Source organism: Plenodomus lingam (genome assembly GCF_022343315.1).
Source record: "Plenodomus lingam strain CAN1 chromosome Unknown contig_44, whole genome shotgun sequence".
NCBI classification, from domain to species: Eukaryota; Fungi; Ascomycota; class Dothideomycetes; order Pleosporales; family Leptosphaeriaceae; genus Plenodomus; species Plenodomus lingam.
The window spans coordinates 24,847-52,153 of NW_027093955.1; the positions used below are offsets into that span (position 1 = coordinate 24,847).

The following is a 27,307-nucleotide window of genomic DNA, read 5'->3' on the forward strand; positions in this document are numbered from 1 at the left end:
ACTATTTAGGAAAACTTTATACCTATCTACTATAAGACAAAAACCTTAATAAGATTATACAGGTGTTTAAAAATTTTAAAAGCTTAATACTTAACTAATATAAGCTTAACATAGTTAAGATTATATAAGATAACAACGTTATAACACTCCCTTAGCGTGGCAAATCTTGCTTTTAGATCTAGGTAGCTAATAATAGTATTAAGATTAAGAGCTTACCTGTATATACCTATAAACCTAATAGAGGAGTAGAAAGAGTAGGGCAGGAGATTATAACAAAATTAATTAAAATAAGGATTAGTGCTAACCTACTAACAAAGCTCTAGCCTAAAATTATTAAAGTAGCAACTTAGCTCTATAATATAAGCCCGTCCTATGCTTATAATATAATATTACCTAATAAAGTGCTAGATTATTAGTTTACTAGATACTTTAGGTAGTAGCAACTAGAGTAGATAAGGAAGGCAACTACTAATCTCTACCCTAATTAGAGCGGAATATACGCCTATGGCTATTAAGCTTACCCCCTTAATAGAGATTAAGCAGCTAGGCGTTACAAGAGGGTTTTTAAGGTGAACCCTTAGGGTTATATTAGATATCTAGTAGGATACAGAGCATCTAATATATACAGGATATAGGTCCCCTTGCTTAATTAGATTATTATAACGCAGAACGTTACCTTTAATAAGGATCTTTTCTATAAAGAGAAAGATCTAGAGTAGCTTTAATAGTTAGAGGCTTAAAAAATAGTTAATATTATTAGTAAAGATAAGATCTATAATATAGGAGAAGCATATAAAGAGCTTAATATCTTTAATTAGCTTTATATTGCGGTAGAGCAATATAAGGAGTCTAGTAAGCAAGGAGGACTAAACCTAGCGTAGGAGCTAGGGGGTAGGGTAGAGCTAGAGGAGGTAGATAATTAGGCTAGCTAGCCTAGTAATTCACAACCCCCTAAGCAGACACCTCTAGCGTGGGTACTAAGTATAGCTAGCTTAGCACAAAGGATCTATATAAAGTCCCCTAAGCCTATAGGGCTTTAAACTCCTAAACTAATACTAGAACTAAACTTTAGTATAGGAGAAGGATCTATACAGGTTATAGATTAGTAATTAACTACCTAAGAAGGTAGTGATCTAACTTATTTTAACGCTATAATAGGTAGCTCCTAGGAAAGAACTAGAGGGGAGAGTACTATTAGTAGGTCACTCTATAAGAGCATAGAGATAGGTAAGGGCACCCTATCTAGCTCTTATAGGGGTAGTAAGCAGAGCTCCTACCTACCTACTTTAGGACTAGATTCTATATCTCCTGCAGATCCCTTATAAGCAGCACCTAGAGCTCCTAGAAGAAGTAGAAAACTGCAAGTTAAAGGACTACCACTAACGCATGTTAGTAAGCAAGCTTAGGGACAGGACCTTAATAAACTACTAGGAGGCTCTATAAGTATAGGGATATATATAGTAATAGATCTATTAGATATAGATCTAATTAGAAATCCCTTATATAATCTTTTAGTATATCCTAAACTAAACGCTATAATCTACGCTATAATTATAGTAGTAATAGGGAGTAAATTTCCCTAAAACCCTAAAGGAAATACGCACTAGGACGCTCTATAAAAAGAGCTAAAATAATAGAAGGATCTCTATAACTACTAAATAGGATAGCAATTTAAAGATGTAGCAAATAAAGAAATTAATACTCTACTAAAAGCTAGTACCTAGGAGGAGATTTATAGGCTAAATATAGGAGAGTATCTACTCCTACTTAAATAGGTGTTTATATATAAGCTTAATTAGGATAGTTACCTAATTTAGTGTAAAGCAAGGATAGTAGTAAGAGGAGATCTATAGCTTACTAACTTAATTTATTTAACCTACGCAGCTACCCTAGTAGCTTAAACCTTTAGGACTATAATAGCTATTAGAGCTAAGTTTAACCTTAAGATATATTAATATAACGTTATTAGAGCTTTCCTTAATACCTTAAGGGATTAACACCCTATAGTTATCTATAAGCTACCTAAAGGATATTAAATACCTAGGAGGTGCGTTAAGCTTAAACAAGCTCTATATAGATTAAAAGACTTACTACTATTATAGTATAATAAGCTCTTAACTACACTCTAAGAAAATAAGCTTATTACTTCTAAAGAGGAGCTATGCCTATTCTTTAATAGAGATTGCAGTATCTTATTAATATTCTATATAGACAATATCCTATCGCTCTATCACTAAAACTACGCAAGCTAAGCTCACAAAGTTATCTAAGCTCTAAAGCAAAGATATACTATAGAAGAAAAGGGACCTGTAAGCTAGTTTCTAGGGGTAAGAGTAATCTAGGATAGAAAGAGATAGATAATAACGCTTGTTTATAATAAATACATTAACAAGATTGCAAAGAAATTTAATCTAGCAGAGATAGGAAAATTCCCTACTACACTACTATTAAGTAAAGACATTAAAAAGAGCATAGGAGAAGCTACTAAAAAAGAGATTAAGGACTATTAGGAGCGCGTTAGATTAATCCTTTACACCTTAATTATAGTGCGCCCTAATATTACCTATATAGCCTCCTAGCTCTCCTAATACCTTACTAACCTATCTAAACAACACTTTAACGCGGTTAACTAAGTAATTATCTATCTATACTAGACTTAATACTAATTAATCTAATATAGGAATAGGGATTCTAATAAGCTTATAATATATAGTAATACGTTATTTGCTAATAATATTAATACTTAGCAATTATTATAGAGATACCTAATCACGCTCTTTAGAGGACCTATTATTTAGAAGGTAGCTTAATAAGTAACTATTACTACTTTAACTATAGAGGCAGAGCTCCTTATACTTAAGTAAGTAAGTAAAGAAGCAATAGCGTTAAAACAATTTTTAACTAAAATACACCTTACTTTAGATACTACCTAGTTAATTAATTATAATAATTAATAAACTATTAGGTTAGTAGTAGGTAATAATAAAAGGATTACTACTAAGCTCTACTATATAGATATTTAAAACATATAGCTTAGATAAGAATATATAAAGGGATCTTTCTATATTACCTACCTACCTACTAGCAAAATACTAGCTAATAGGCTTAGTAAAAACCTAACTATATAATAATTTATAAGGTTTAGGGAGTACCTAAAGTTTTATAATAGTAGAGTATATATTATAAAGTATTAATTAAAGTAAAGGTAGTATATAAAATCTATTAATATATAATATAAAAATAACTATAGCCTACCTCTCTATTATTAACTAAGTAGCTTCCCTAAGGAGCTCTATTACACGCGCAAAGCGTGCCTTAGAGTCTATAAGGAGCCGCCTAGGTTGCCCTAACCTAGGATCTATAGGGGGAACCTTAGAGGAGCTAGAGTCCTTATCTTCTAATAAGGAGCTCTAGGCGCCCTTAGCTATAGTAGTAGCCTTACGCGCAAGCTTAGCAGTAGTAGTAGTAGCTTTTACTAGCTTCTACTACTTAGCCTTACTCTCCTTATAGAGTACTAAGACCCTCTACTTCTTATCCTTAAGAAGGTCTTAGCTCTTACCTACCTACTTCCTTGCTAGGAAGGACAGCGTAGAGCGTTAGGCAAGCTTAGAGCTATTAGTTTATTAGTATTAATATTAATCTTACTAAAGTATTATAAAGGAAAAATTCTTATATAGATTATATATATTAGGATATAGCTATACCTAGAGGAGTATTACTAGTACTAAGTCCCCTTACTAGAAGAGTTATAGCACTTGCTATTAGACTTATTAAAGAGCGTAGAGCGTAGATAATTTAGATAAGTTTTAGTATAATAAATACTAGGCTCTCTATAGTAGGAGGATCTTAGGGTCTCCTTAGGAGCTAGAGAGGGAGTAGGAGCAAGGGTTTTAGATAGGGTCTAGGGAGCAGGAGCTAGAGATAGAGCTAGAGCTAGAGGGGTAAGAGCTAGGGGGGGAGCTTTCCCTTTCCTTAGCTTCTTAATCTTAGCTATAGTAGTAGTAGCTACGTAATTAGCTACTGCACGCTCTATAATAGCCTTACGCTTAGTAGTAGCACGCTCTTCTTTAGTAGTAGCTTTAGTAGTAGTAGCTTTAGTAATAGTAGCTTTAGTAGCGTAGGAGGCGTTAAGGGTAGTATAGGTAGAGTAAGTATAAGTAGTAGATTTTAACTTTAACTAAGATATAGGTTAGTAGGGATATAGGTATAGTTTAGATCTTTAGGGTTATATAATCTTATAATTTAAGCTATAGTAAAGATTATAGTTAGGTAGATAGAGTTATAGAGCTTAGTCTAGATAATATCTAAGCGCGTAAGCGTAGGCCTAATAAGGAAGGCGCGCTAGCTCTAAACTAGTATCTAAAGGGTGTACTAATTTAACCCTTTAGATATACAACGCTCTAATTAGCTACACTACCTACTAACTATAAGCGCAACTATTATAATAAAAGATTTACCTATACCTAGGGGGTGTGTTATAGGAGGGATATTAACTAGATTATAGAGTATCTTAATCTAATTAATCCTAATTAATACCCCTATATAACCTACTATCTAATTAACTGCTAGCTTACTACTAAGTGCCTAATAAAAAGCAGGAGCTCTAGTAAGGAAGGTTTACTAATTATTTACCTTCTAGTAAGGGTAGCTAAAGCTCTATATATATAAGTCTAATTGTAGTAGATATAATCTAATAATCTATCTCCTAAATTATTCCTAACCTTAGTAATCTAAATTTCTATAGAAGCTATATAAAATTTATAAAGAACTCTATAAAAGGCTAATTTTAGCCCTAATATAGGTGTTCTAATATAACTTAGGCGCGCTCCTACCTATAATAGTTACTATAATAGAATACTAGGTAGTTAAGAAACCTGCTTATATCCTAACGCTTATATGCACTATCCTTAAAGTATAGTGCTATAGCGCGCTAGACTATAGGTAATAACTAGGACTAAATATATATAAACCTTGCCTCTTTATCCCTAATAAAGACCTTATCTACACGTAGTTTAAATTCTATAGTTATTTACTAAGAGGAGACGTTTACCTTAGTGCTATTATATAGTAAGCTAACTAGAAAGGGTTTATAATATAAGGTAGAGGGGGGTAGAGGTAGTAGGTTATTAAACCTAGTAGGCTTAAAGGGAGTTTAGGATAGAATCTAATTGTGTATTTCCTTATTCTACTAAAATAGTATAGCTATTATAGTAGAGTCTTAAGCCTATTATTCTATTAATCTATAGACCTACTATATTAGCCTCTCTACTATATTAGGTTGCACCTAATTATTTTAAATATCTAGCGCGTCTATCTCTTATTACTATTATAGTATATTTAGAAGAAGATACTAAAATATTATAGACTAGCCTTAAGGGAGAATATAATAAGTATTAATAATAGTATTTAGTATCTTAAAGGAGAGGTAAGCCCTCTACGCCTTTTTATAGGTGTGTAGCGTGTTCGCTTAGTAGTAGTATTAGACTCTGTCTATCCTTTCTCTATAGGAGGGGGTAGTATAATAATAAGGTAGAATTACTTGCCTATTATTCTATACTAAGTTAGGCCTAATAAAGGCCTAACTTACTAATATATATAGAGAGCAGCTTGCCTATAATTAGGATAGGCATGTTCTTCTTGTCCTTTTATACAAGACCTATAGGTGTAGGAATCTTATCCTTTTTTATATAGACGCGCACTCCTATATGCCTTTAAGTTGTATAGGATACCTTTTGGATTCCCTACCTACCTAAGTCGTTATAATAACTATCGCAAACCAAGAATAGGGCAAAAGTAAATACTATTACCCTACCCTAATAAGTTAATATATATAGTGGGATATTAATAAGATATTAATATTACGACATCTAACAATAACTCTTAACTATTCTATTTTAACAGTTACCTCTTGTTGTCTAAGCGATATCCTAATTTTAAAAAGCACTAATAATTGGTAAAATGCATAAGACTTTTTAATAAATATCTAGAGCTAAGAGCTAAAAGTGAATTTTAATTCTTTTATTAATAAGAATTGATTTCTTATCGCACTGCAATCAAAGAGGCCTTCTAGCTTACTAATTAGTCACATTTATAGGGGTAGTTCCTGCTTAGATTAGCCTGCTTGTTTAATAATGCTATCCCTTTCACTAGACGTGAATACACGAGCAGAAACAAATAAATCAGTAGTTAAAATGACTGCTTGGACAAACGCTGCATAGGTTGCGAAGGGCGCCTGATCCCACAGAACATGAAGGAAGGTTGGCCCATTAGTACCTAGTGAGGTGATGTTAGCAACCGGCACATCGTATCTGGGTAGACGATCGTTGCGCTTCCAATTCGGTACACCGGTATTGATAGAACCAAAGACTACAGTCTGCTCGACGCTTCGAAAGTACGACGACACGGGTTGTGTGTCACTGATGTAGTACGGTCGCAGCGTCAAGCTATTATTGTTCGAGGAAGTAGTGGCGAATAACGGATTACCGTTCGATGTTTCGCTTGTTTGTTTTATACCAGTATGGCGGTAGTCCCCATTTCGCTTTAGGTACCGGTATAGCGACAGCTGCCAATAACCTCCCCCAGCTGGCTTGCCAACAATTTGTAATAGCACTGGACCCCACATCACTGCCTGTGTGTCTGGGCGGTCGATGGCACGCTCAGTCCGAATGCTCAAGGGCATCTGCACTTCGATCACGTCGTTTGTTTTCCAAATCCGCTTCAGGGACAGGTAGGTGCTAGGCTGTACGTTTTTGGTGGCCTGAGCCTCCCCGTTAATGGTGACTGCAAAGCCGTTGCGAACCCAGCCAGGTACTCGTAGCTTGATCACCAGTGCGCCTTCTCCGGCGATGGTCAATTTGGTTGACCCCTCACGTGGAAAATTTGTCTCTTGTTTGATTGCAAAGCCCCTTTCCATCCAATGCAATGTTGACGGAATGAACAGATTAATCCAGAGAACTGGGCTATGAGCAGAGCGTAGGTAAACCGTTTCCTGGTACTTGGTGTGACTCTCCATACCAGTGCCACCGCAGCATGTACCAGTATTACCATACTCACGTCCAAAACCTGGAGACAAAGGCTGGAAGTAGGTGAGTTGGGGGTCAGAATTGTTGCTGGTGTCGACCCGCGACCCGGCGATCATGTTGAACAGACCGCGTTCACAGTGGTCCATGTAGGTTGCATTGTGCTCATCCAGAAATAAGTTTCGTGCTAGATTGAGGGTGTTGTATGTTATACATGTCTCTGCACCCTCGTCGGCAATAGAGTTGGCGATGTTGTCCCGATTTTGAAAAAGTTCTGGGTTTGCACTGAAACCAGGAACATTGCCGCCAGTGCTGCCACTGGCAAACTCACGGTGTGGCACTACCCACCCGAAGAAATTTTTGGCTGCCAATAGGTACTCATTTGAACCAGTGTGTTCATAGATCCTGAGATAGCCAATGAACTGTGGCACATGAGTATTAGCGTGAAGACGCTCGCGACGCCGCCGACCGGGTTTTCTCTCCGGTGTCATGACGAGGATATCCTGATCTGAAACAGCTGCGCTGAAGAGGGATTCACGGTTGTCAAAGGCCTTAGCTGTCTGCAGGTGCTTTTCTTCGCCAGTCAAGGCATAAATCTCTGGAAACACCTCATTAGCTCCACCGAATTCGCCAGCAATGTACGTGTCCTACATGAAGTTGAGGTCGCTACGTGTTACATTTCCCTGATAGCCAGGCTGATTCTTGTCGCCAACGGTGAGGGCAAGATGCGCCCAATCGGCCATTTTGATAACGATGTCGAGTGCCTGGGTATTGTTGGCGTTGTAGTACGCGTCCAGAAGCCCCCGCATGATTTTATGTTGCGTATACCATCCTGCCCATGTATCAGTGCTGATATTAGATCCGTATACCGCAAAGCGAGGTGGGCCAAGACGTAGTACAGTATCTTCGGGGAGTGCACCTAGATAGCCTAGATGTGTGGGTTGTTTGTACTCCGTATATGCTTCCTGACAAGCAGCCAATTCGGCAACCATCCAGTCGAGCTTTTCCTTGAAGATGGACTCGCCTTTATCAATGTATGCTTGTGACAATGCCGACATGTAGTGTCCCGTCCAGTGCCCACTCAATAACCCGCCATCCTCCCATCCTCCAGGCGGGCTGAGATTGGTGATGTTGGCTCTACCAGCCACCTTGTTGAAAAGAACTAAGAAGCGCCGCTCGTCGTACGTGCGCACAAAGTCCTTTATTTGATCACGTTTCTCCTGTAGTAGGCCTTCCCCGAGATGCACCTGATTGAGCCGGAAAGGTCGCACTAGGGCCGTCGCACCTGGGCCTACATCACCAGAGCCATCTAGCCAGCCCGAATGCTCATCTGAAGTCACATGACTCGCAGCGGTTGTAACAGTTGCAATAGTTAAAAGAGCATGAGCGATTTGGCTCAGGTACATCATAGCGCTATGTAGATACTTTGGCAGCATGTATTGGAAGTAACAAGTTAAAATAAAATTTCAAGCTCCAAAGATACTCCCCGAATACTGTGTAGATTATAAATGGACCCTCATGAGGGGTCTCATTCATACCATGATGTTTTGTTGGTGTAACGCTTTGGCCGATCAAGTGGTTTAAATGCAATACAGACGACTTCAGGTCCCACTTAGGAAGCTCGGTACAAAGATCTTTGCTTCTCAGTCGTATTACTATCAGGAATGCAATACTGACGGAATTCATTGCAAGGAAAGTTTAGGATTGATCCTCAACGGGCGCCGGGAAAAGGCCCTGGAGAAGAGGGGTACGTTGTGGAGTCGGCGATACCCCGACCTACCTAGGCTGGTCCTCACTTCACCTCTACTAGGATGTAGCCCATGTGTTGCAGAAGGACCGCCCAGTCGACCCCGGTATTAATCTGTGGATTCAGACAAAGGCTGCACTGCCGTACCTGTATACGATATCTTCCAAGTACCTGATTGGCCATAGATCAGCTCAAAGCACTAAGCTCTGGGTGGGCAAAATGTGGGGGCCTGTTTATCGAAGTGATGCCCATTCTGTAGTCACACAATTCAATGAATGATCCATACTTACATGGTACTACGATGATGAGGTGCATTGCCTATAAAATCCACAAATCCTCGAACGAGACAGTCATCGCAAAAGGGTAGTCTAGATAGAACAACTTCACCTTGAATGCAACGTGATGGTGTAGATGCAACTCAAAAGGCTGCAATGGAGATCAGACTACGGTCGGACATGGTGACCGCTGAACAGAGTGTAGGCAAAATAGTCCTCTTTTCTGCAGTCTCCCTATTCATTTCACGCATGCTTCACGTGGAAATGATGCACCTTCTTGTGCTCACACCCTCAATGCGACAACCTTTAGCCGTAGGTGCATTTGCTATACCGGTTCACTGACTGATCTCTCCATCTATCCGGCGCACAAGACCGCTCTGCGGTCCTCCTTTAACGCTCGGCCATGACACGTTTGAAAAATGGTCTGATTGTTGCAAAATGTGAGTGACACATACCAAGAAAAACATGTACAAAGATCAGGGCAGCCCATAAAGCGGAGCTTCTCGTTGTGAATTAATAGGAAAGCCAGTTTTCCAACGGGCAAGGAAGCGGGAGATCAATTTGAACGTATTCGTTCTTCTGGAGTCGGAGGGAGAGACAGATGCAACGGCTTTGGATGCTCAAGTGCTTTGTGTTGTTCAGAGATGTGGTCAGGGTGGCCTACCATAGGTACCGAGTGAACTTCTGTCGTTTCCACCGACCAGATTTGATTATTCTATTCTTCACCCTCCTGTTGTTCATAGTTATGGCAACGGGCGAGAGAACATGTTTAGTTCTGTGGAGTGCAGATCTCACTCACTTTTTGCCAAGTGCTGGCTGGCATGCTAAAGACCATGACTACTGTTCATTAATGAAGAGAACTTCCTTTTTTGTGACTGAAGCTTTCTACATCTGCTACACTTTATCAAATAGCTCATAGTCTCTTTATGAAAATATGTCGTACAGCACCTCTCTGGAACATCATACTTCATGTACTATTAGTTGCCTCACAATCTCTTTTTGAGGATCAGTGCTGTGATACTGGCATATGCGAGCCCCTACCCGAGCACCCTCTTCAGCGCGGTAATTACATGATGGGAAATGATATGACATGACTGACATCGAAAGAGTCAAACAGAGGGAAGAAACAAACACAATCAATCGTATTGAACCACGCAAGTTCGACCACTGAGAAAGAGAGCGTGATCGTATGACCATGATCATCGTTGCCTACTCATGACTCCTCTAAGATAAGTTAAACCCTTTTCCTGACCATCCATGCCTGACACGACATATCAAGTGTCTAATCCGCATCGAACAAAACTCTGCCGCCGCATACCTGAACTTAGGCCTGAATTGCCCTTCCAAGTGCACCACCAGTAAATTGCTGATTCCGTCCACCTCTCGGGCCACCGCCTCCGCGTCCTCCGCCACCACCACGACCACCACCCCGTCCTCCACGACCACCACGTCCACCTTGCCTCTCGAAAGCATTGGCAGTACCCTGTGTGCGTTGCTCGAGCGTCTTCTCATTGCTCTCGATTAGGCCGCTCGCCTTATCCGACAAGCTCAGTGCCAGAGTCTGGAGTCTCGAGAGCTCAACACCCTTCCTAAAGATGATGGCTGAGTTGACCTGATCCAGTGCCGCTCCGAGCTCCTCATGCGAGATCATCTTGGACACGACAGCCGAGACCTTGCGTTCTGAGATCTCAAACATTCCTGCAAGGGTGGAGATGGAGAGGGTATCGTAAAAGGGCGCGTAGGTGAAGAGATAGGTACGGAGGCCTTCTTCTTGAATCTGTGCAGACAGCATCTCCTTGATTTGCTCAGAGTTGGCCATGAGTTCCCAGATCTTGATGCCGTTGATGAACTCGGCCGCCTTCTTCCACTCGCCAGCAGAGAGGGCCTTGGAGGCTTGCATGACGTGGTCACGCGTGTTCTCAGGCGGGCCGGTGAAGATCTGACGCTCATGGTATTCCAAGAGACGACGGTAGGTCTTGCTGATCACTCGCTTCCTGAGATCTGGTGACGAACCGAGTTGCGCCAGCAGAGGAATCTCAAGCAACATGGAGCAGGTCAAGTAGACGCACTCGAGGAGCTCGAGATTGATGTGCATATGGAATGGGAGTTGTCGTTGACGCTCAAGTCGCTCCTGCTCGGGCGAAATCTGTGAGTATCTCTGCATCTGCAGACCCTGTGCGAGCAATTCCTTCTGCCGGTTGCTCCCGCAGATCTCCTGCAACGATGTCTGGGCCTCGTACACAAGTCCAGCGCGGAATGCACAGAGGCCGACTTGGACGAGGGCGCGGTTGAAGAGAATCTGGGTGTTGACGTCGAAGTTGCTGATCGTCTCCTGCAAGTGAGACATGAGCATCATGTCGCGAGCCTTGTAGTACTGGTCATGGAGAGACAAGAAGTAGATCTGGCAGAGCATCGCCCGGGCACGGATGATGCCTTCACTGTTCTGGAAGAGGTATGTGCAGAGGGTCTGGACGAGGGAGGCGGTGTCGTTGGAGATGGCGCGGGGGGTAATTTCGGAGTCGAGGCTCTCTGGTATGGCCTTCCATACATTGTTCTCGAGGATGGTGATGACTTGCGATGGCTGTAGAAGTGGTCAGTACAGTCTGGGCAAGAATGAGGATGAAGGCGTTACCTTGAAGTAGACATGCTCTAATCTCCGCATGACAATGCGGTTCAGAGGCTCTTGTGGCAGCTCCAAGCTCGCATTCTTCTTCAGGCCCTCGACGTAGATGAGAGTGCGGACGAGCTGGGCGTAGAGCAGAGCCTCGTCTGTGAGCCGTTCCACGTACTCTGCCGTGTGTGGGTCAATGTGTTGCAGCGAGCGGGTGAGCTCGTCATCAAGCCTCTCCACAAAAGACACGACGCTTCCGGGGACGCGGAAAATCTGGCCTGGGGTGATGGTGGGCAGCTTCTCGTCATCCTCCCACTCCTCGGCATTCTCGATGACGACAATCTCCTCGCTGTTCTCGAGGATCTGGAGAAGCTTGCCGAGCTCTTGGTCGGCCCTGGGCACGCTATTAGCACGTGAAGATTCGGCGTCAGGGGATGGTATGAATGGGGAGACTTACAACTTCCATTGTTCTTGGTTCATGTGGCTAGCGGTACCAGAGGTCAAGTCGAAGCGGGTCGAGATGAGGGTGAGGAGAACACGCACACGCTGGTAGTCGTTGACGGAGACGTCCAACAGCTTCTCCAAGGTGCGAATGTGCTCGAGCTTGTCTGCGTTTTTGCGACCACGCTGCTCGACAATGGCACGCAAGTGCTTGAGGATGCCCTCAGCTGTGTAGAGGACAGCCTTGCCGCCGGCTCCGACCGTGATGAAACCGTCTTCGGTAGCCTCGTCGACAATCTCGGTGCCGAGCTGAGGGATTTTGTTCTTCTTCTTCTTTTCCTTGGGAGCGGCCTCGACCTCGTCAACCTCGCGCATGAAATCGTCCTTGTTCTCCCTGTAGGCGTCGATGTCACGCTGGAATTCGCGGTTGTGCTTCTTGACCTTTTGGCGCACTGCGTTGAAGCCACGGGTGTTGATGGCATTCATCTTCTTGGGTGTGACCTTTTGCTTCTCGTGCGTCTCCAGGACGATCGTCTCGAGGTCGGCAATAGCCTGCACATAGAGCTTAGGTACCTTGCCATCATTTTGCTTGATGAGCGCGGGCACCTGGCGGTTGAGCTTGTCGAAGACTAGAATACATCGGATTGCCACGTTAGTATTGTGTATATCCTATGCATGGCCCACTCCACTGTCCACTATCGACGCATCCATGGATAGAGAAAATGTGACTTCGACGCCGAGAGCGCACTCAGTCACACACTATCTCATCGATGTGCATCATGGCCAGAGAGTACGGGTTTGATGATCACTGATTGAGGGTAGCAACGTACGGTCTGAAATAACGGCCCAGTCGTTGATCTTCTGCGCATTCTCAATCTGCCGTATCGTAGCCTCCAGCTCGTCGAAGCGTTTGTCCTTGGCGCTCTTCAGCACCTTGTTGATGTCCTCGTTGTCGCTCTCGCTCCCGCTGTCCGCATCCTTCAAGAAGCGGTTGGCACCTCCTGTCTCGGAACCCGACGACGAATCCGAATCCGAGTCGTCATCGTCCGAGTCCTGGTCCGAGTTGTCCTGCTCAGACTCCTCGTCGTTGGAGTAGAGCTCCTCCTCGCTGGACTCGTCCGAGGAGCTGTCGCTGGCGGCAAAGAAGCGGGACGCCATGATTGCAGGTCTCGAGAGTAAAAAATTGCCCGAGGAGTTGTGTCTGGTCAAGTATGGCGGCGCCGTTGGAGGGGTGGGTGATACTTTGCGGCCGCCTTTTGCCTGAGGGCTTGTAACTTTCCGCGACGGATTTTGGGTCTGGCTTGGCAAAGACTGTGTGTGCCCCGCCAACCCAGTCAACGCTAAGGCCACGCTAAGCACCAAAGATTACCTACCTGCTGTTACATTCATCATTCATTGTGTGTGCGTGTATGCGAACCATGCATTCATGAGCACTCGCTACTTGCACTCAATAGACAAGAAATTGCATTTAATCTTGTATCAACGCAGCACTTTTGGTCCGCCATGGAGTACTAGCTGCTTTTTCGCCATCATGGCAAGGTTAAAGCATGCCATTATGGACCATGACCACCACCACCAATCATCCACTACAAGTACACGAGTCGCCAATCATCCATCCAAAACTTTCACCAGATGCCTCCCATTTTTGTTTTGCTTCCCTAGTACACCCAAGCCCCATCATGTAAGCCCTGGTACCCTCAATGTCGTAGCTAATTCATGATGATGATGATGATGATTCCTTTGAATACCCCCTCCTTCAGCCAAGCCTCGCGCATCGGCGACAAGCCATACCCAAAGCCATTCACCAAATCACCCAGTCACACTCCAAGGATGTCTACTGGTATTGAATCAAAGGTATTGTACACTTTCACAAGCGCTCGAGACAGATGACGATCTGGGGCTAAACAAGTTTGTGGGCTGGTCCATGACTTATGGGTTTGCTCTGGGCTTGCACTCGCTGTACCGTCTTCGAAAAGACATGATTTCGCCTGTCCATAGCAAACACGAGGAGGATATTGAGGCTGGCATGTGGTCCACCGGGAATAGCTCTGTCGCCTCTGGCCCACCATCAGGCCCATGTTGGCCTTTTCCTGCGTGGTAGTGCGTTCAAGGCAACTCTTCAAAAAATGCAAGCATGTTGGTCCATCCCTCATCATTGCCAATGGTTCTGGCTCATGAATCCTTCCTCCAAAGTTCGATCTTCCAGATTGCGCACAAAATTTTGATTTCGGTTGCTCGCATTCCCAGTCCCGTTATTGGCGCGTGACCCTCTTCTCCGGGCGCTACCAGCACTTTCAGGTGCACCATCTGGCGGCGGTGGATAGTAGGCGGGCGATGGCTGCAATCGGACAGGCGCATTCGGGTCTAAATGACTCATGACACGCTGGAGTGCCGGAGGGATCCCAGAGCCCGCTGACTGTTGTTGGTCCATGGTGGTAGCCCGCTGTCTCCCAGCCCTTGTCGTGGCTTGCGCATAGAGATTCTGGGGTTGATTGTACTGTCGGGGTTGCTGAGGTTGCATCATATTCATCGGCTGCTGAGTATACTGCCCAGCCTGGGCAGGATAGGGAGGAGGTGCACCTTGGTGATTTGGCACGTACATGTTGTTGCTGTACGGGTTGGGTTGAGCGTGTGGGCTCTGGGCGGCAGCATATTGATTCATTTGCATGTTAGCATAGGCAGCGTTCTGCGCTGCTTGAGCCTGCTGTGCGGCGACAACCTGTTGCTGCTGTTGCTGTTGACGTTGCCTGCTCATGCCTTCGTATCTTTGCTGTTCCTGTACCCCAGGCGCCGGAGACCTGCTGGAGCCCGACTTCAGCGTCATTGGGGGCACAAAGGGACCCGTGAATTTCGCCTGGGTGATAAAAGGATGTAGTTTCGCTTGTGCAGGCGTCCATCGCTCCAGGGGGTTAAGGTTCAGCAGGCCTTGTGCAAAGTCGATAAAGGCGGCTCGGTTGGCCAGTTCTAGAGAGAGAAAAAACAGGTTGGTAAAGTTCGACAGGAAAATCGCAGGGAGTACTACTAACCTCGTTCAACCTCGTTCGGCTTCATGTTCTTCCGTGGCATTGGATAGTTCTTGATGATGTCAGGCAAGGTCGTCGCTGAAAAGTATTTCTTGCTCGGTTGCTCCTTTGTGCCATGCTCTCGCGAGTATTGCTCAATCGACTTCAACCGATACTGTTTGCGGCCATACTCGTCTTGGCTCTTTTCATAGAATTCGCCGGATTGCTTGCCCATTTCTAACATCCAATGTGGGGGTAGACCGAGCATTTCGGTTATCCTCGATACCTGATTGTATTCAGACGAGCCAGGGAACAAGGGCAAGCCGAGGAACAGCTCGACGACTATGCAACCCAACGACCACATGTCGATTGCGGCAGAGTATGGTAGGCCCAGTAGGACCTCAGGCGAGCGATAGAAGCGCGATTGAATATAGGTGTAAACTGTCTGCCGTTCGTCACAGGCAGAACCGAAGTCGATGATTTTGATGATTGGGCTTTCGAGGCTGTCGTCATATATCAGCAGGTGCAAGGCGATCATCTGCTAAACTACCTACTTCTTCAGCAAAATATTCTCTGGTTTCAGATCACAATGAATGAGCTTGGCTTTGCCCAACAACGCCAGACCATTGATGAGCTGTTGCGCGAACACGCGTACCAGAGTCGTGGACAGGCCGCGGAACTGATTCTGCTTGATGAGCTCGTACAGGTTGACACTGAGAAGTTCGAAGACGAGGCACAAATGCTGTCTGTGAATGAACGTGTCTTTGAGCCGGAGGAGATGATGGTCGTCGTTCTTGTCCATCTGCTTGTTCAACTGGTCATCCTTGTCAGCATCACATGGTCGTCTCTCTGTAAAGGAAGGGCCTACCAGATCGAGCACAGAAACCTCCATCATACTCTGGTTGAAGTACGCTGTCCGGTTCTTGATCACCTTGACTGCTACCACCTCTTGCGTCTTGAGGTTCTGGCATTTCACCACCTGTCCAAAAGTACCCTGTCCCAGTACGTCCAGGATCAAATAGCGGTTCTTGTGCCCTGATTCCTCTGAGCCGAGAATGTCATTGACGTAGAGGATGTAATCGCTGTCCTCGTTGTCGTACCCGTCATTCTTGACGCCTTTGCTTGGCTTTGTGAGGACTCGCCGTGGGTTGCGCGAGGACTGGTAGTTGAAACCGCCATTGCAAAGCTTGTACGTGGTAGGAAGATGCGCCGTCAGGGCTTGTAGAGGCTGATTTCCTATTGTCAGTTCATGATGAATTGTCCTTGGGAACTGCCAAACATACACTAATAAACCCGCCTTCTGGGTTTGCGCGCCGAAAGGGAGGCTGGGCATTGATCTTGGGCTGTAAACCTGCTGTGTTGGTACATTTTTCAAACTTGGGAACAGGTCCTCGGCCAATTGGGGGTAGCTGAGGAGGGTTTGAATTGGTGGTTGTGCGGGGGGAGCGAGCCTCCCTATTGTAGACGGCGTTTAGTTGTGCCGTGGCAGACTGTGGATAGAAACTATCTGGGCTCATGTTGGACTGAATTGGTGGAAGTTGTGGCGCGTGTGGCCGGGATGCTGCAGGCAAGACGAATCAGTATATGTGCGCTAAGAGGATGCAAGAGCCAAGGATGGTGTTGGACGTACCTGGAGGCGAGTAATAGCTGTTGGGCGGCGACATGTAAGGATTCGTCCGTGTTGGGCTCTGACGATTGCTGTGCGTCTGTGCCTGTGCCTGTGCCTGTGCCTGGGACTGGGACTGGGACTGAGACTGAGCCTGAGCCTGGGACTGAGCCTGAGACTGGGCTTGAGGGGTGAAGCTGGTGTAGTTTTGGCCGCTCTGCTGCGTGGTGGCCGGATAAGGTGATGTGGGCGACAGATTCATGGGCGAGTACCTGCGCGCCGCGGCGCTCTCTTCTTGCTGTAACAACTGCTGCGAGTGCCGTTGGTGGTGGTGGGGGCGCTGTGCACCATACTTGGGCTTGTAGGGGTCTGCGTCTTCCATTGCGATGTCGCCGTCGCCGTCGTTGGTAAAGTCGGAGCCGGCGCGGTTGGTGGATGGACCTGGCGCGGCGAGGGGCATGGAGTTCTGGCGCGAGGGGCCGTTGGATGAGGCGTAGGCGTCCTGCTTACTTTGCGAGGACACACTGGTGTCGCGCTGCTGTGTGTGCTGGGGCGAAGCATTTCCGTGCGGAGCGTGTGGAGCGTACCGCGCCTGGCGGGTCGCACCTGGCGCTTCCGAGTAGGCAGTCCACTGCTGGTCCATGGCGGGGGTGGGGGTGTGCGCCCGCACGCAGGGTCTCGAGAGGAGAAGAGAAGGAAGAGAGGGGAGAGGGGGGAGAGGGGGGAAGAGTGTGAAAGAGGGAGAGAGGGAATGAGGGAGAGAGAGAGAGAGAGAGAGAGAGAGAGAGAGAGCGAGGTAAAGGCAACCGGGTGTCGCAGAGGCCAGCTATCTCAGCTGTAACGCAGTCAATTTGCGCGGTGCATGCCGAAGCCGCAAACCAGTGCGCGCCCGTTCAACCGTCAACAAGAGGGCGGCCACAAGGTGCCGGCCGAGTTCTGCCTGCGCAGGCACAGCCTGGCAGGGAAGAGGGCGAGGACAATACTCTAGGAGTACTCTACTCTTAGCTGATAGACACACGCCAGACGGCGAGTGAAGAGCGACGAGCGACGAGCAATTGGCACAGAGAGCGAGGGTCTTGTGGCGTGGCAGGAGAGGAAAAGAGGCAAAGAATATGGGTGGTTTACAAGTCGAGTGGAGTGTGAGCCGCTGCTGGAAGGTTGGAATCCAAAGAAGAGGGCCCCATCCATGGTTGGTGAACAGTGAACAGCGAACAGCATTCAATGTTGGGCTGCTTCCTGCCTTGGTGTGCCCAATCGGGCCTAGCCTCGCGAGCGAATGAATGATGGATTGCCAGGCAGCAAGCAGCGCAGCAACGCACCAAACAAAGTTCTCATCTTGAAATTTGCTGCGAGACAATCCATGGAATCAGACCATCCATGGCCTCGCCAAGTTTATCCACCCAACCATTCACATGTTCGACTCAGCCACTAGGTACATAGGTACATGGCCACGCCTAGTCGCTCACTCACTCGGACGCTGCTCAGCTTGAACGCTACTACATGTATGTATTCAATGTACCTACCTAGGAGTACTGTACGGTACGTGCAGTAGCTGTGCTGTATCGCCCTCGCAGCACCTCCCAGTCTCCAGTCCACCACCACCAGTGTGGAGACTTCTCGCCTTGACACGACCCCAAATTGGCCTTCTTGCTTACGTGGCTGCCATGTGTTACCATCCATCCATCCGTCCATCCGTCCGTCCGTCCAAAGCCTGGACGCAGCTAGAGTAGGAGAGTGCGCAATGAAAACGAAGCATGTAGACTCATGGATACTTTGTACGTCACTCGTCGCCCTCTGCGCCCATAATCGCCCTAGTCCCTTCCTTGCCCGTTGCGTCGCCCGAGCTAGAAGCTTACCTTGCCTTTGATCCACAACACTCCTCTGCTCACCCTGCAAACATCCATCACAAGACTGGCCATCCCCATCAAGCCCAAAAATCTAGTTCCTCTCTTCAAACCCACCCAGCACATCGCCGCTATCCCACTTGGTCGGTTGCTCAAAAAGAGACCTGACCATCTCTCCACCACGACAGGCAAGAATTGAAAGCAACGTATCGCTCAGCTATCATCCACTTGATTAGCGCTCCGTCTCATCATCATCATCATCATCATCGTCATTGCAGGAGAGCCCTGCAACAGGTTCAACTTACACCATGCGTAGTCTCACAACAGCCCTGTAGCCAAACACCCGCATCCTCCGCAACTCGCTTCTCCTCGAATCGAATCTTGTAGTCTCTCTGCACCGTCCACTTTGCATCGGCCAAGTCACCACCAGGCATGAGGTGTCTGGCATCCTGGAGCAACGTCTCGTGCAAATCCCTCAGGTAACCCGTAGCAACAAAGACTGCATCCACGTCCATTACCTCTTTGCGCTCCTGCCCGCCCGGTACTTCGCTAAAGTACAGAGGGGACTGGTCTTGGATCGTCAAACGGACGCCATTCTTGAGGACGGGCGAGTCGCCTACCTCCATGACGCGGCGGTATGGCATGATCCGATGCGGCCACTGTGTTGCTTCGGCTTCGGGCGAAGAGCCATAGCGGATGCGTTGCATGTACAGAGTCTCGTAAATATGCTCGAGGAGATTCAGACGGACTACACCGTAGTTGGTACCCTTGTCTTCGAGCAGCGTAGTGCTCCGGAGCCTAGACTCGCGATTGAAGGTCGAGTCTACGCGCGAGGGGTTGAAGATTTCGTTGACGCTGTGGAAAGTAAGCTTCGTTCGTCGACTTTGATGAATGCAAAACTCACAAGGGCGAGTCATCACTGGGTCGCAACGCCCCTCCTTTGATCAACAAACGCGTCTGTGAGTTGGGGTAGTTTGCATGCAAAAAGTCAAAGATCTCTGCTGCACTTTGGCCATTACCGATAACGGCAACCTTGTAAGGCGCCTGGTAATCCGGAAGTACTTGCTTCGACGTGTATGCAAACTTGGAAGAATGAATGACCTTGGGGTGATGGGAAGGAAATGGCCGGGGAATGTTGGGCCGTCCTCCAGCAGCGATGACCACATGCTTAGTTCTCCGCGCTTCCGTTCGGCCTGTAAGCTGATTGCGAGACACAACTGTGAAGGTGGTGATTTCGCCGCTGGCACACTTTTCGGGCACAACCTTGACCACTTCTTGGTCGTAAGATACCACGTCCTCGAACCAGCTTGCGCACCACTTCATGTAATCTTCGTATTCCACTCGTGCGGGTAGGAAGGTGTTCAAGTTGGCAAACTCGACGAGTCGGTCCTTTTGGTGCAGGTAGTTCAAGAAGGTGAACTCGCTGCGGGGGTTTCGCAAGGTTGCCATATCTTTCATGAAAGTGATTTGCATTTTTGCACCAGGAAGAAGCATACCAGCGTGCCATGCAAACTGCGACTGCTTCTCGAGGAAGGCAACCTTTGGCGATCTGGTTTGAAGTCCAGGCACATCCATCAGGGACGCATCAGTGCCGTCCAAAGCATCATGAAGAGCCACGCCAATGGCGAGGGAAGCTGGGCCAAACCCGACACACACCAGGTCATGAACTTCCTCCTCTGGGGTGTAGCGCAAATGAGATCGGTTTTCGACCGAGGGCAAATGGTTCTCATTGATATTCTCGGTGAGAAACCCGTCAAACGCCCTTTGTACAGCTGGAGCAGGGTTTTCCGAAGAAGTCGATGATAATTCTGCGTGAGGACTCATGTTGAAAGCGAGCAAAAAACAATTTGCAAGAATGGCTTTGAATGCTCTATGCTCGCTATTAGTATGATTTTCATATACATAGCAAGGCCCGTTGCTAGTCCCACGTACTGGCAACCCAGGGACTCGTCCAATCACACCCTGCTGATTATACAAAACCCACCCCTTTGCGTCGCCTATGATTGAGCGCTGGGCAGTAGCTAGTGTCTAGGTCGTCTCTATGATTGTACAGAATCAGTAACTGTTTACGTCTGACCATGACATTTACACTCGATGCGAAATGCGAGGTCTGTAGCGCCGCAAGATCACGTACCGTCGTCGGAAACTGAGTTCGCCTTGAAGAGGGGAAGGGTGGGAGTAACAACTTGCAGATCGATATTGGAGGCCTTCTCCAAGTTATGGAGAAAGTCGTCGACCTCCACTATTTCTATCATTGGGTAACTTGGGCTCGATCTCCGTTAGGTATTGCGTAAACGCACGCCAATAAAAAAGATCTGTGACGCTCGCCAGAGGATCGTTCGATAGTCAGTCGCAACTAGACCGATACGGTGCAGTCCAAAATGCAGCCTGCGTCTCTGGTACTGGGTTATGACGACCGCCATGGATGAGCATCTTATCTGATTGATTAAATTTTCAAAGACCGAACACGCCAAAGAGCGGCTCAATCCGCGCTTGGGCCGTGTCATGATGGAGGCAAATTTTCTGACGGGCCCCGCTGCGCTTTGCCCAATACATGCCCGCAACCCCCAAAAGAAAATATGCCGGAGAGTGCCTGGGGCGTGGGATGGCGGACAGGCCGGGGCATAGGCTCGGGGCGATGTCGGATGAAAATGGATCAAGTCAGAAAAATCTGATAAGTTCCATCAGATAACGTCTCGGCCCTACTAGTGTAGGTAGGCATTCAACACCACATCTGCCTGACATGTCCACGCATGATGCAGGGCTCGGTATAGATGCTGTGCTCGGTTAGCTCGTCGTAACTGCTGGCCACTTCATCGTAAAAGCAAACCTTTCTAGCCGACTTTGTGCAGCTGGTGACGAATGAGGCGCTTTGGCGCATATGCGCCACCATATGTCATGTTCGTTGTAGACTGGTTTCGTCCGACACGCAATCATGCACCCAGGGGATGCTTGTGAGTTGATGCTTGTGTTGTGAATACCTATGTGCAGCTGCATCGGAACATACCTACATGCAAGAGACAAGTCGTAGACGAAACATGCCAGATCTCCCTCCGCTCGGGTTGATGAAGCAGATTGCGAGTATGTGCTTGGCGTGAAAACGTTTCAATCCACAGTAAGCAAGTCACGCAGCCCTCTGTCATGCAGGAACGGCACTTCAGTTGAAATGTGGATCTGCTCGCCCAGAACGTCAGCCGGTAAGGCAAGGTAGTCTGCAAACATCCTACAGACTCCCATTAGTACTCTCACTGGTGTCGATGGTGGTAATGAACTTGTGCAATAAATTCACTGTTGTGCAATGTTGATATATCCATTCGAACTTCGCCTGGCTCGATGCTGAACAGAAATATATATATATATAGGACAGATCATGCCGATAGTATTAGCCAGAAAAATGGTGTAGGCTGTAAAGGTGTTGTACAGGACCGTCGATAGGCCAAGTGTTTGAGAATGAAAAGTGGCAGCAATGGCGACGCGCGGGAGGATGCAATTCATCACTCAAGCTCTTGGGCAGAAACCATGCCAGAATATATACCACCCAAAGCAACGAGATCTGCATGCCGACCCTGCTCAACTATGCGTCCAGTGTCAAACACGAAAATGCGATCTGCATGTTGAACGCTTGCCAACCGATGCGCAATCACAATCGTCGTTCGACCCTTAGACGCAGCCGCAATGGTACGGCGTAATGCCTTCTCCGTATTCGCATCTAGTTGAGAGGACGCCTCGTCAAGGAGCAATATTTCCGGGTCTCGTATGAGAGCCCTCGCAATGGCAAGTCGTTGACGCTGACCGCCAGAAAGCTTCGATCCATGCGCACCGACTTGCGTGTTGTAGCCCTCAGCGAGACTCATGATGAAGTCATGAAGCTCACACTCCTTAGCGACTCTTACTATATCCTCGTCAGTTATACGCGTGGCTGGCCGCGCGCCTAGGCCTATGTTGAATTTAATCGACCCTGGAAAAAGATCTGGTTCTTGTTCCACAAGTGCCAAACGGGCCCGGTGGTTTCGTACAGATTCCTTGCGTATGTCGTGTCCATCGAGATAGACTTGTCCGGCGGTGGGATCAAAGAACCTTTCGATCAAGTTGATGGTAGATGATTTGCCCGCACCTGAACGTCCGACGAATGCCACATATTCGCCGTGTCTAATCATGAAAGAAACGTTATCCAGGGCCGGAACAGTCGGTCTGCTGTCGTAGTACAAACTGACTCCACGAAATTCAAGCTCCCCTTGAATGGCAAATGTACCATATGAGTTGGATGGGCTCGCTAGCAACGCCGATTCGCTGGCTTCGGTTCCATTTGATGGAGATATTGTCTCGGTGATGATGCTCGGCTTCTCGTCATGTAGAGAGAAGACGCTTTGCGCAGCGGTCTTAGCTCGCGTAATTTCCGGTGCAAGGCTGAACAATTGCCCAGCGGTTTGCGCTGAGAAAAGCAGTGCTGGTAGCACGATGAAGAAATCTTTTTGACTGTAATTCCCGTTGCGAACTTGCTTTGATCCCCACCAGTATGCTAAAGAGTAGACGAAGTACGTCACGCTCAGCGAGAAGGCGAGCAGGATGTTGCCGAGAATACTGAATCTCAGATGATCTTCGTAAGGTTTGCGGATCGCCTCCTGGTATTGCTCAAGAATATGGGATTCCAAGCGGAATGCTGCGACGATCTGCATAGATGAAGTTGCCTCTGATGCCAAAGCTGCTGCATCACTGTATGCTGTCTGGTGGTGCTCCTCTGCAAGAGCTAAAATTCGCAATCGTAAAAAGCCAGCAAGGAGCATGACCGGCACGGCGGCTAGTAAAACGACCGCAATCTTCCAGGCCACCACATGAGCCAAGACAATGCCTCCAATCACCGAAGTTGCCACAGAAAACACTGTGCCCAATATGACGCCAGACAAACCACTGATGCTACCACTGTCCGCGTTGAGGCGAGACATGAGTGCGTGGTGGGAGTGTCCTGGTCTCGAGAACCAAGCGATGTCTTGCTGGAGAATGGTCCTAAATGAAAGGTCACGCACTCGCAACGTCAGATTCTCGGACACAATGCCGAACGCCGTTTTACCACATGAGTGCGACACCAAAGCAATAATGGCAAGAACGAAAAACATCGAGCAGTAGAAAGCAATACGTCTTGTCAACTCGTCGGACCCCGATGTGTCGTTTAGGAGTTCAACAAGATTGCCAAATATTATCGCTTCTCCAACGATAATGCTGCCGCTGAAGACAGAGGAGACCAGCCCTATAGCGATAGCGGGAGCCTCATCGCGACTAAGCGCGATGGACCTGCCAATTAGCTCAATGGCACTCTTCTTGGGTTGACTCTGGGCGGAGAGTGTATTTTCCGGGTTTGAATCACCCGTCTGATGACGGACATGCTCATCCTCTTGGAGCTTTGATCGGGGGTTAGATCGAATTGACGACGCAGCAGATGGTCGAGAACGTTTATCAAACTGCTGGGCTCTGATCAACTCTGCATAAATGCCGTCTGTTCTCATCAATGACTCATGCTGTCCATCTTCCTCTACTACACCGTCCTTTAGAACGATTATGCGATCAGCGTCTCGGACAGTGGCGAGGCGATGGGCAATGATGATTGTCGTGCGGCCGGTAGCTGCTGAGGAGCGCCTCAAGTTCTCCAAGACGATGGCTTCACTCGTTCCTGGGAATACAATTAGTACGATGATATCGTCATGATCCAGATATAGGGTCCAGCGGGCTTTGAAGTACAGCATGCATACACACACATTAACTTGGTGGCAGCATCGAAGTCTAAACCCCCAGATTGACCCAACATGATCGAAGGGAGGCTGTGTTACGCCAAGACGGCATACTGGAAGCGCACTTACCATCCATCGCACTGGTAAATTCGTCCAGCAAGAGGAGCGCTGGAGCACCCACCAAAGCACGAGCTAATGTAATACGCTGCTTCTGTCCCCCGGATAATTGAGATTGAGGGCCCGAGCCGATCTTGGTATATAGGCCATCTGGAAGACGATCTATGAAGTCACAATATGCCTCGTTAGCTGCTTCTCTACATCTTTCAACGGCCTCTTCTTCCGATATGTGCTCGCGGTCTGGCAGTCCTGCGTTTTCACTAGTTTCAGCATGTGAACAGGACAGAATTGGATATCCGTGTGGCCTACCATGCATAATATTGTCGAGGATTGTTCCGCTGAAAAGCACCGGGTTTTGTGAAACAAGTGAAATGTGTGAGCGCAGACTCTGGATATTGAAAGTTTTCAGGTCGGTGTTTCCAAGAGAGACACTGCCGTAGGTGGGATCATAGAATCTGAGCAGTAGTGAAGTCACTGTGCTCTTGCCTGATCCCGAAGGTCCGACTAATCCGGTAACCTTGCCAGGCGCGATACGAAGATCCACACCGTCCAATATTCGAACGGTCGGGCGAGCCGGGTAAACAAATGAGACGGCTGAAAACACAAGTTCGTTTTCAAAATGCGACTTTAGGGCTGGTTTTCCCTTCGTGGAGTAAACATCGATGTCACTAGGAGGATGGCTGAGCACCTCTGAAACGGCAGCGCCTGCGGCTGCAGCCATGGCGAAGGTTTGTATGAAGGGTCCGAACGATCCAACAACAAAAGATGCGTCAAGGATGAGGAATACAACTGCGTAAATCGTGCCAGCTTCCGCACTACCGTCTCGTAATTGATCACCGTACCAGAAAGCCAGGGCATTTGTTGCGTAAGCCACAAAGTAGACAGAGCCAAGCATGAGAGCACCAGCGATGCTTTTGCGAATTCCAACACGCAACGCAGATCTGAGGTAGCCAACATGTTCTTCACTGAGCTGCTCAAACAGACCGAAGGCCTGTACGATCTGGACAGCTCGAATGGCACTTTCTGCGACTGAAGCCGCCTTCTCAGTGTACATACTAGCTTGCTTGGTAAATTTGGAGACTGATTTGGTGCCAAAGTAGACAATCGAGGCCATAGCAGGTATCACCGTGACAAACCTGTGAAGTAGGTTAGTCACAAATGTCTGTGCATTTTGGACCGTATACAATCAATCTTACATAACGCCAGTGAGTCTTGCATTAAGAAGGAAACCAATAGTGAATGCGGAAATAAAGTAGCTTATGGATGCGATGAACAATCCCACTTTTTCGGACGTTCCTAATTGGATTGTTTGTGTCTTTTCGGTAAGAATGCCAGTCATGTCGGGAGATACAGTATCTGATCGGCGGATAGGTGCATCAGTAGCTGTCAAATTCGAATCAATGCAAATTCATACTGACCGAAATACTCCATGTCCATGCCAAGGGCGCGGTGAAGGAGCCTTTCGCGGGTTTTGCGGCTGACCCGCTCCCCGATGACTGCCCAACAGGCAGCCCATCCCCATGTAACAGCAAAATAGCCAACCGCTACCGTCATGAGGCGATATAGCAGCTGCTTCAACTCGTCTTGTGGTGGGGGAAATGAGTTGATGATTTTGCCAAGAATCACGCCGATGAGTGCTTGAATAGCGGTTTCCGTCAGCATCAAACCGAGGAGGAACGATGTCAGGCCTACCCGTGGACGGGGCGCCATGTTCTAGTTGAAGGTCGAACTTTACATGCGTATAGCTACGGCTTCTTCCCGATGCCCGTTTTGTAGACGAGGAGATTTACGTACGTAGAGGAACGCCTGCGCAGATGGCAAGACCAATGCCCAGAGCAAGAATTCCCTTCGATCCAGCATCGTCCAAACAGCTGTACAGGGCGAAATAAGAGGTCTTGAAGGGATTGAGACCCAAAATCTGTCGGATGAACTGCTGTCGAAACGTGGTCACGCCCTGAAATGCTTGCGGCTGCACAGTAGCCAACGACGGCTCAATTTGCCTCTCCCATTGTGCACTTTGACGGACAGAAAGTTCGTCCTCGATGTCGCTGTCAGAACTAAGAAGCAGTTGTGTCTCAGAGCTACCATCATCAGAGTCGTCTGGGCTCGCGGTGTATGCGCCACCGAGAGAAGATGAGTAGTGCATTGTGATCAAGTACACATACGGGGTTTCGCAATGGAAAACGAGTTGCAGCGGTCACTCGCTTCGAAGACGACAGAAGCCATGGAGAGGATGTTGTTGGTGATGCGTTCGCGATGAGTCGCGTTGAGACCGAATGGCACCTGGAAGCTCGACAAGTCTCAAACTAGGTTAGCGTCACCTTGGCGACTCCTCCACACATCCCATCTTCCGAATAGAACCCTGGAAGGTTGCCGGCTCCTTGCCGAGGGTTGCCCGTGGAGACTTGCGTCTTGACGAAGAAGCGGCCCAGTGGGCATGGTAGTAGTATCGTAGCTCTGCTGTCGACCATAGGCCCATGGCAGTGTCATTATTCTGTCTCTTGCGAGTTCGATGTGGGGGATGCGGTGTATTATAAGGTAGGTTCCTAGAACCTACCTACCCGTGCATAGTACAGTACCTAGTACCGGTATCTACATGTATGTGGATGGCGAAGGGTGTTGCTAGTGCTAGGTAGCAGCCAAGGCATGCATGATACTGTCAGTCCAACTACCGGTACGGTAGAGTATACATACATGTACATGTGTACTGTGTGTGTATCTAGGTAGTTAAAGCATGTACATACATACTACATGCCGTGCCTAGGTACTACTACATCCATGGCTGCTTTCCATGTGCATGCAGTAGGTAGCGTCTTCGTGAACCTTGTCCAGCCAGCCCCCCTTGAGGAAACCTTGGAAGAAAAAGCAGCGGCCAGGCTTGGATCTGGGATCAAGCAGCCGACGACCAACGACGGCTAGTAA

The 27,307-nt window shown here is 47.4% G+C and overlaps 8 protein-coding genes across 8 annotated transcripts; 1 reads left to right on the forward strand and 7 right to left on the reverse strand.

Moving 5' to 3' along the window:
- Nucleotides 1-6,088: 6,088 nt before the first annotated feature.
- Nucleotides 6,089-8,425, reverse strand: IAQ61_008631 (uncharacterized protein; the record flags this gene model as incomplete). Its single annotated transcript, XM_066098052.1, has 3 exons — nt 6,089-6,103; nt 6,161-7,666; nt 7,697-8,425. The coding sequence occupies 3 exons, from the start codon at nt 8,423-8,425 to the stop codon at nt 6,089-6,091; spliced, it is 2,250 nt and encodes a 749-aa protein (XP_065951961.1).
- Nucleotides 8,426-10,254: 1,829 nt separating this feature from the next.
- Nucleotides 10,255-13,251, reverse strand: NIP1 (Translation initiation factor 3 subunit c; the record flags this gene model as incomplete). The annotated part of the gene is made up of 6 exons (XM_066098053.1): nt 10,255-10,265; nt 10,360-10,371; nt 10,524-11,622; nt 11,674-12,046; nt 12,110-12,722; nt 12,924-13,251. The coding sequence occupies 6 exons, from the start codon at nt 13,249-13,251 to the stop codon at nt 10,255-10,257; spliced, it is 2,436 nt and encodes an 811-aa protein (XP_065951962.1).
- A 389-nt stretch (nt 13,252-13,640) lies between these two features.
- IAQ61_008633 (uncharacterized protein) lies at nt 13,641-14,194 on the forward strand (the record flags this gene model as incomplete). Its single annotated transcript, XM_066098054.1, has 2 exons — nt 13,641-13,774; nt 13,879-14,194. The coding sequence occupies 2 exons, from the start codon at nt 13,641-13,643 to the stop codon at nt 14,192-14,194; spliced, it is 450 nt and encodes a 149-aa protein (XP_065951963.1).
- A 51-nt stretch (nt 14,195-14,245) lies between these two features.
- Nucleotides 14,246-17,344, reverse strand: IAQ61_008634 (uncharacterized protein; the record flags this gene model as incomplete). The annotated part of the gene is made up of 6 exons (XM_066098055.1): nt 14,246-15,057; nt 15,120-15,598; nt 15,650-15,909; nt 15,964-16,323; nt 16,379-16,656; nt 16,726-17,344. 6 exons carry the CDS (start codon nt 17,342-17,344, stop codon nt 14,246-14,248), a joined length of 2,808 nt encoding a protein of 935 aa, XP_065951964.1.
- Nucleotides 17,345-18,212: 868 nt separating this feature from the next.
- On the reverse strand, nt 18,213-20,369 carry SIDA2 (L-ornithine N(5)-monooxygenase; the record flags this gene model as incomplete). The annotated part of the gene is made up of 2 exons (XM_066098056.1): nt 18,213-19,400; nt 19,450-20,369. The coding sequence occupies 2 exons, from the start codon at nt 20,367-20,369 to the stop codon at nt 18,842-18,844; spliced, it is 1,479 nt and encodes a 492-aa protein (XP_065951965.1). The 3' UTR covers nt 18,213-18,841.
- A 302-nt stretch (nt 20,370-20,671) lies between these two features.
- On the reverse strand, nt 20,672-20,978 carry IAQ61_008636 (uncharacterized protein; the record flags this gene model as incomplete). The annotated part of the gene is made up of 2 exons (XM_066098057.1): nt 20,672-20,807; nt 20,914-20,978. 2 exons carry the CDS (start codon nt 20,976-20,978, stop codon nt 20,672-20,674), a joined length of 201 nt encoding a protein of 66 aa, XP_065951966.1.
- A 289-nt stretch (nt 20,979-21,267) lies between these two features.
- Nucleotides 21,268-21,585, reverse strand: IAQ61_008637 (uncharacterized protein; the record flags this gene model as incomplete). The annotated part of the gene is made up of 3 exons (XM_066098058.1): nt 21,268-21,322; nt 21,376-21,510; nt 21,557-21,585. 3 exons carry the CDS (start codon nt 21,583-21,585, stop codon nt 21,268-21,270), a joined length of 219 nt encoding a protein of 72 aa, XP_065951967.1.
- Nucleotides 21,586-22,039: 454 nt separating this feature from the next.
- On the reverse strand, nt 22,040-26,879 carry IAQ61_008638 (uncharacterized protein; the record flags this gene model as incomplete). The annotated part of the gene is made up of 8 exons (XM_066098059.1): nt 22,040-24,210; nt 24,398-24,634; nt 24,695-25,521; nt 25,582-25,741; nt 25,804-26,022; nt 26,180-26,485; nt 26,551-26,675; nt 26,707-26,879. Coding segments are annotated over 8 exons (4,218 nt in total), but the record flags the coding sequence as incomplete, so codon positions are not given.
- Nucleotides 26,880-27,307: the final 428 nt, after the last annotated feature.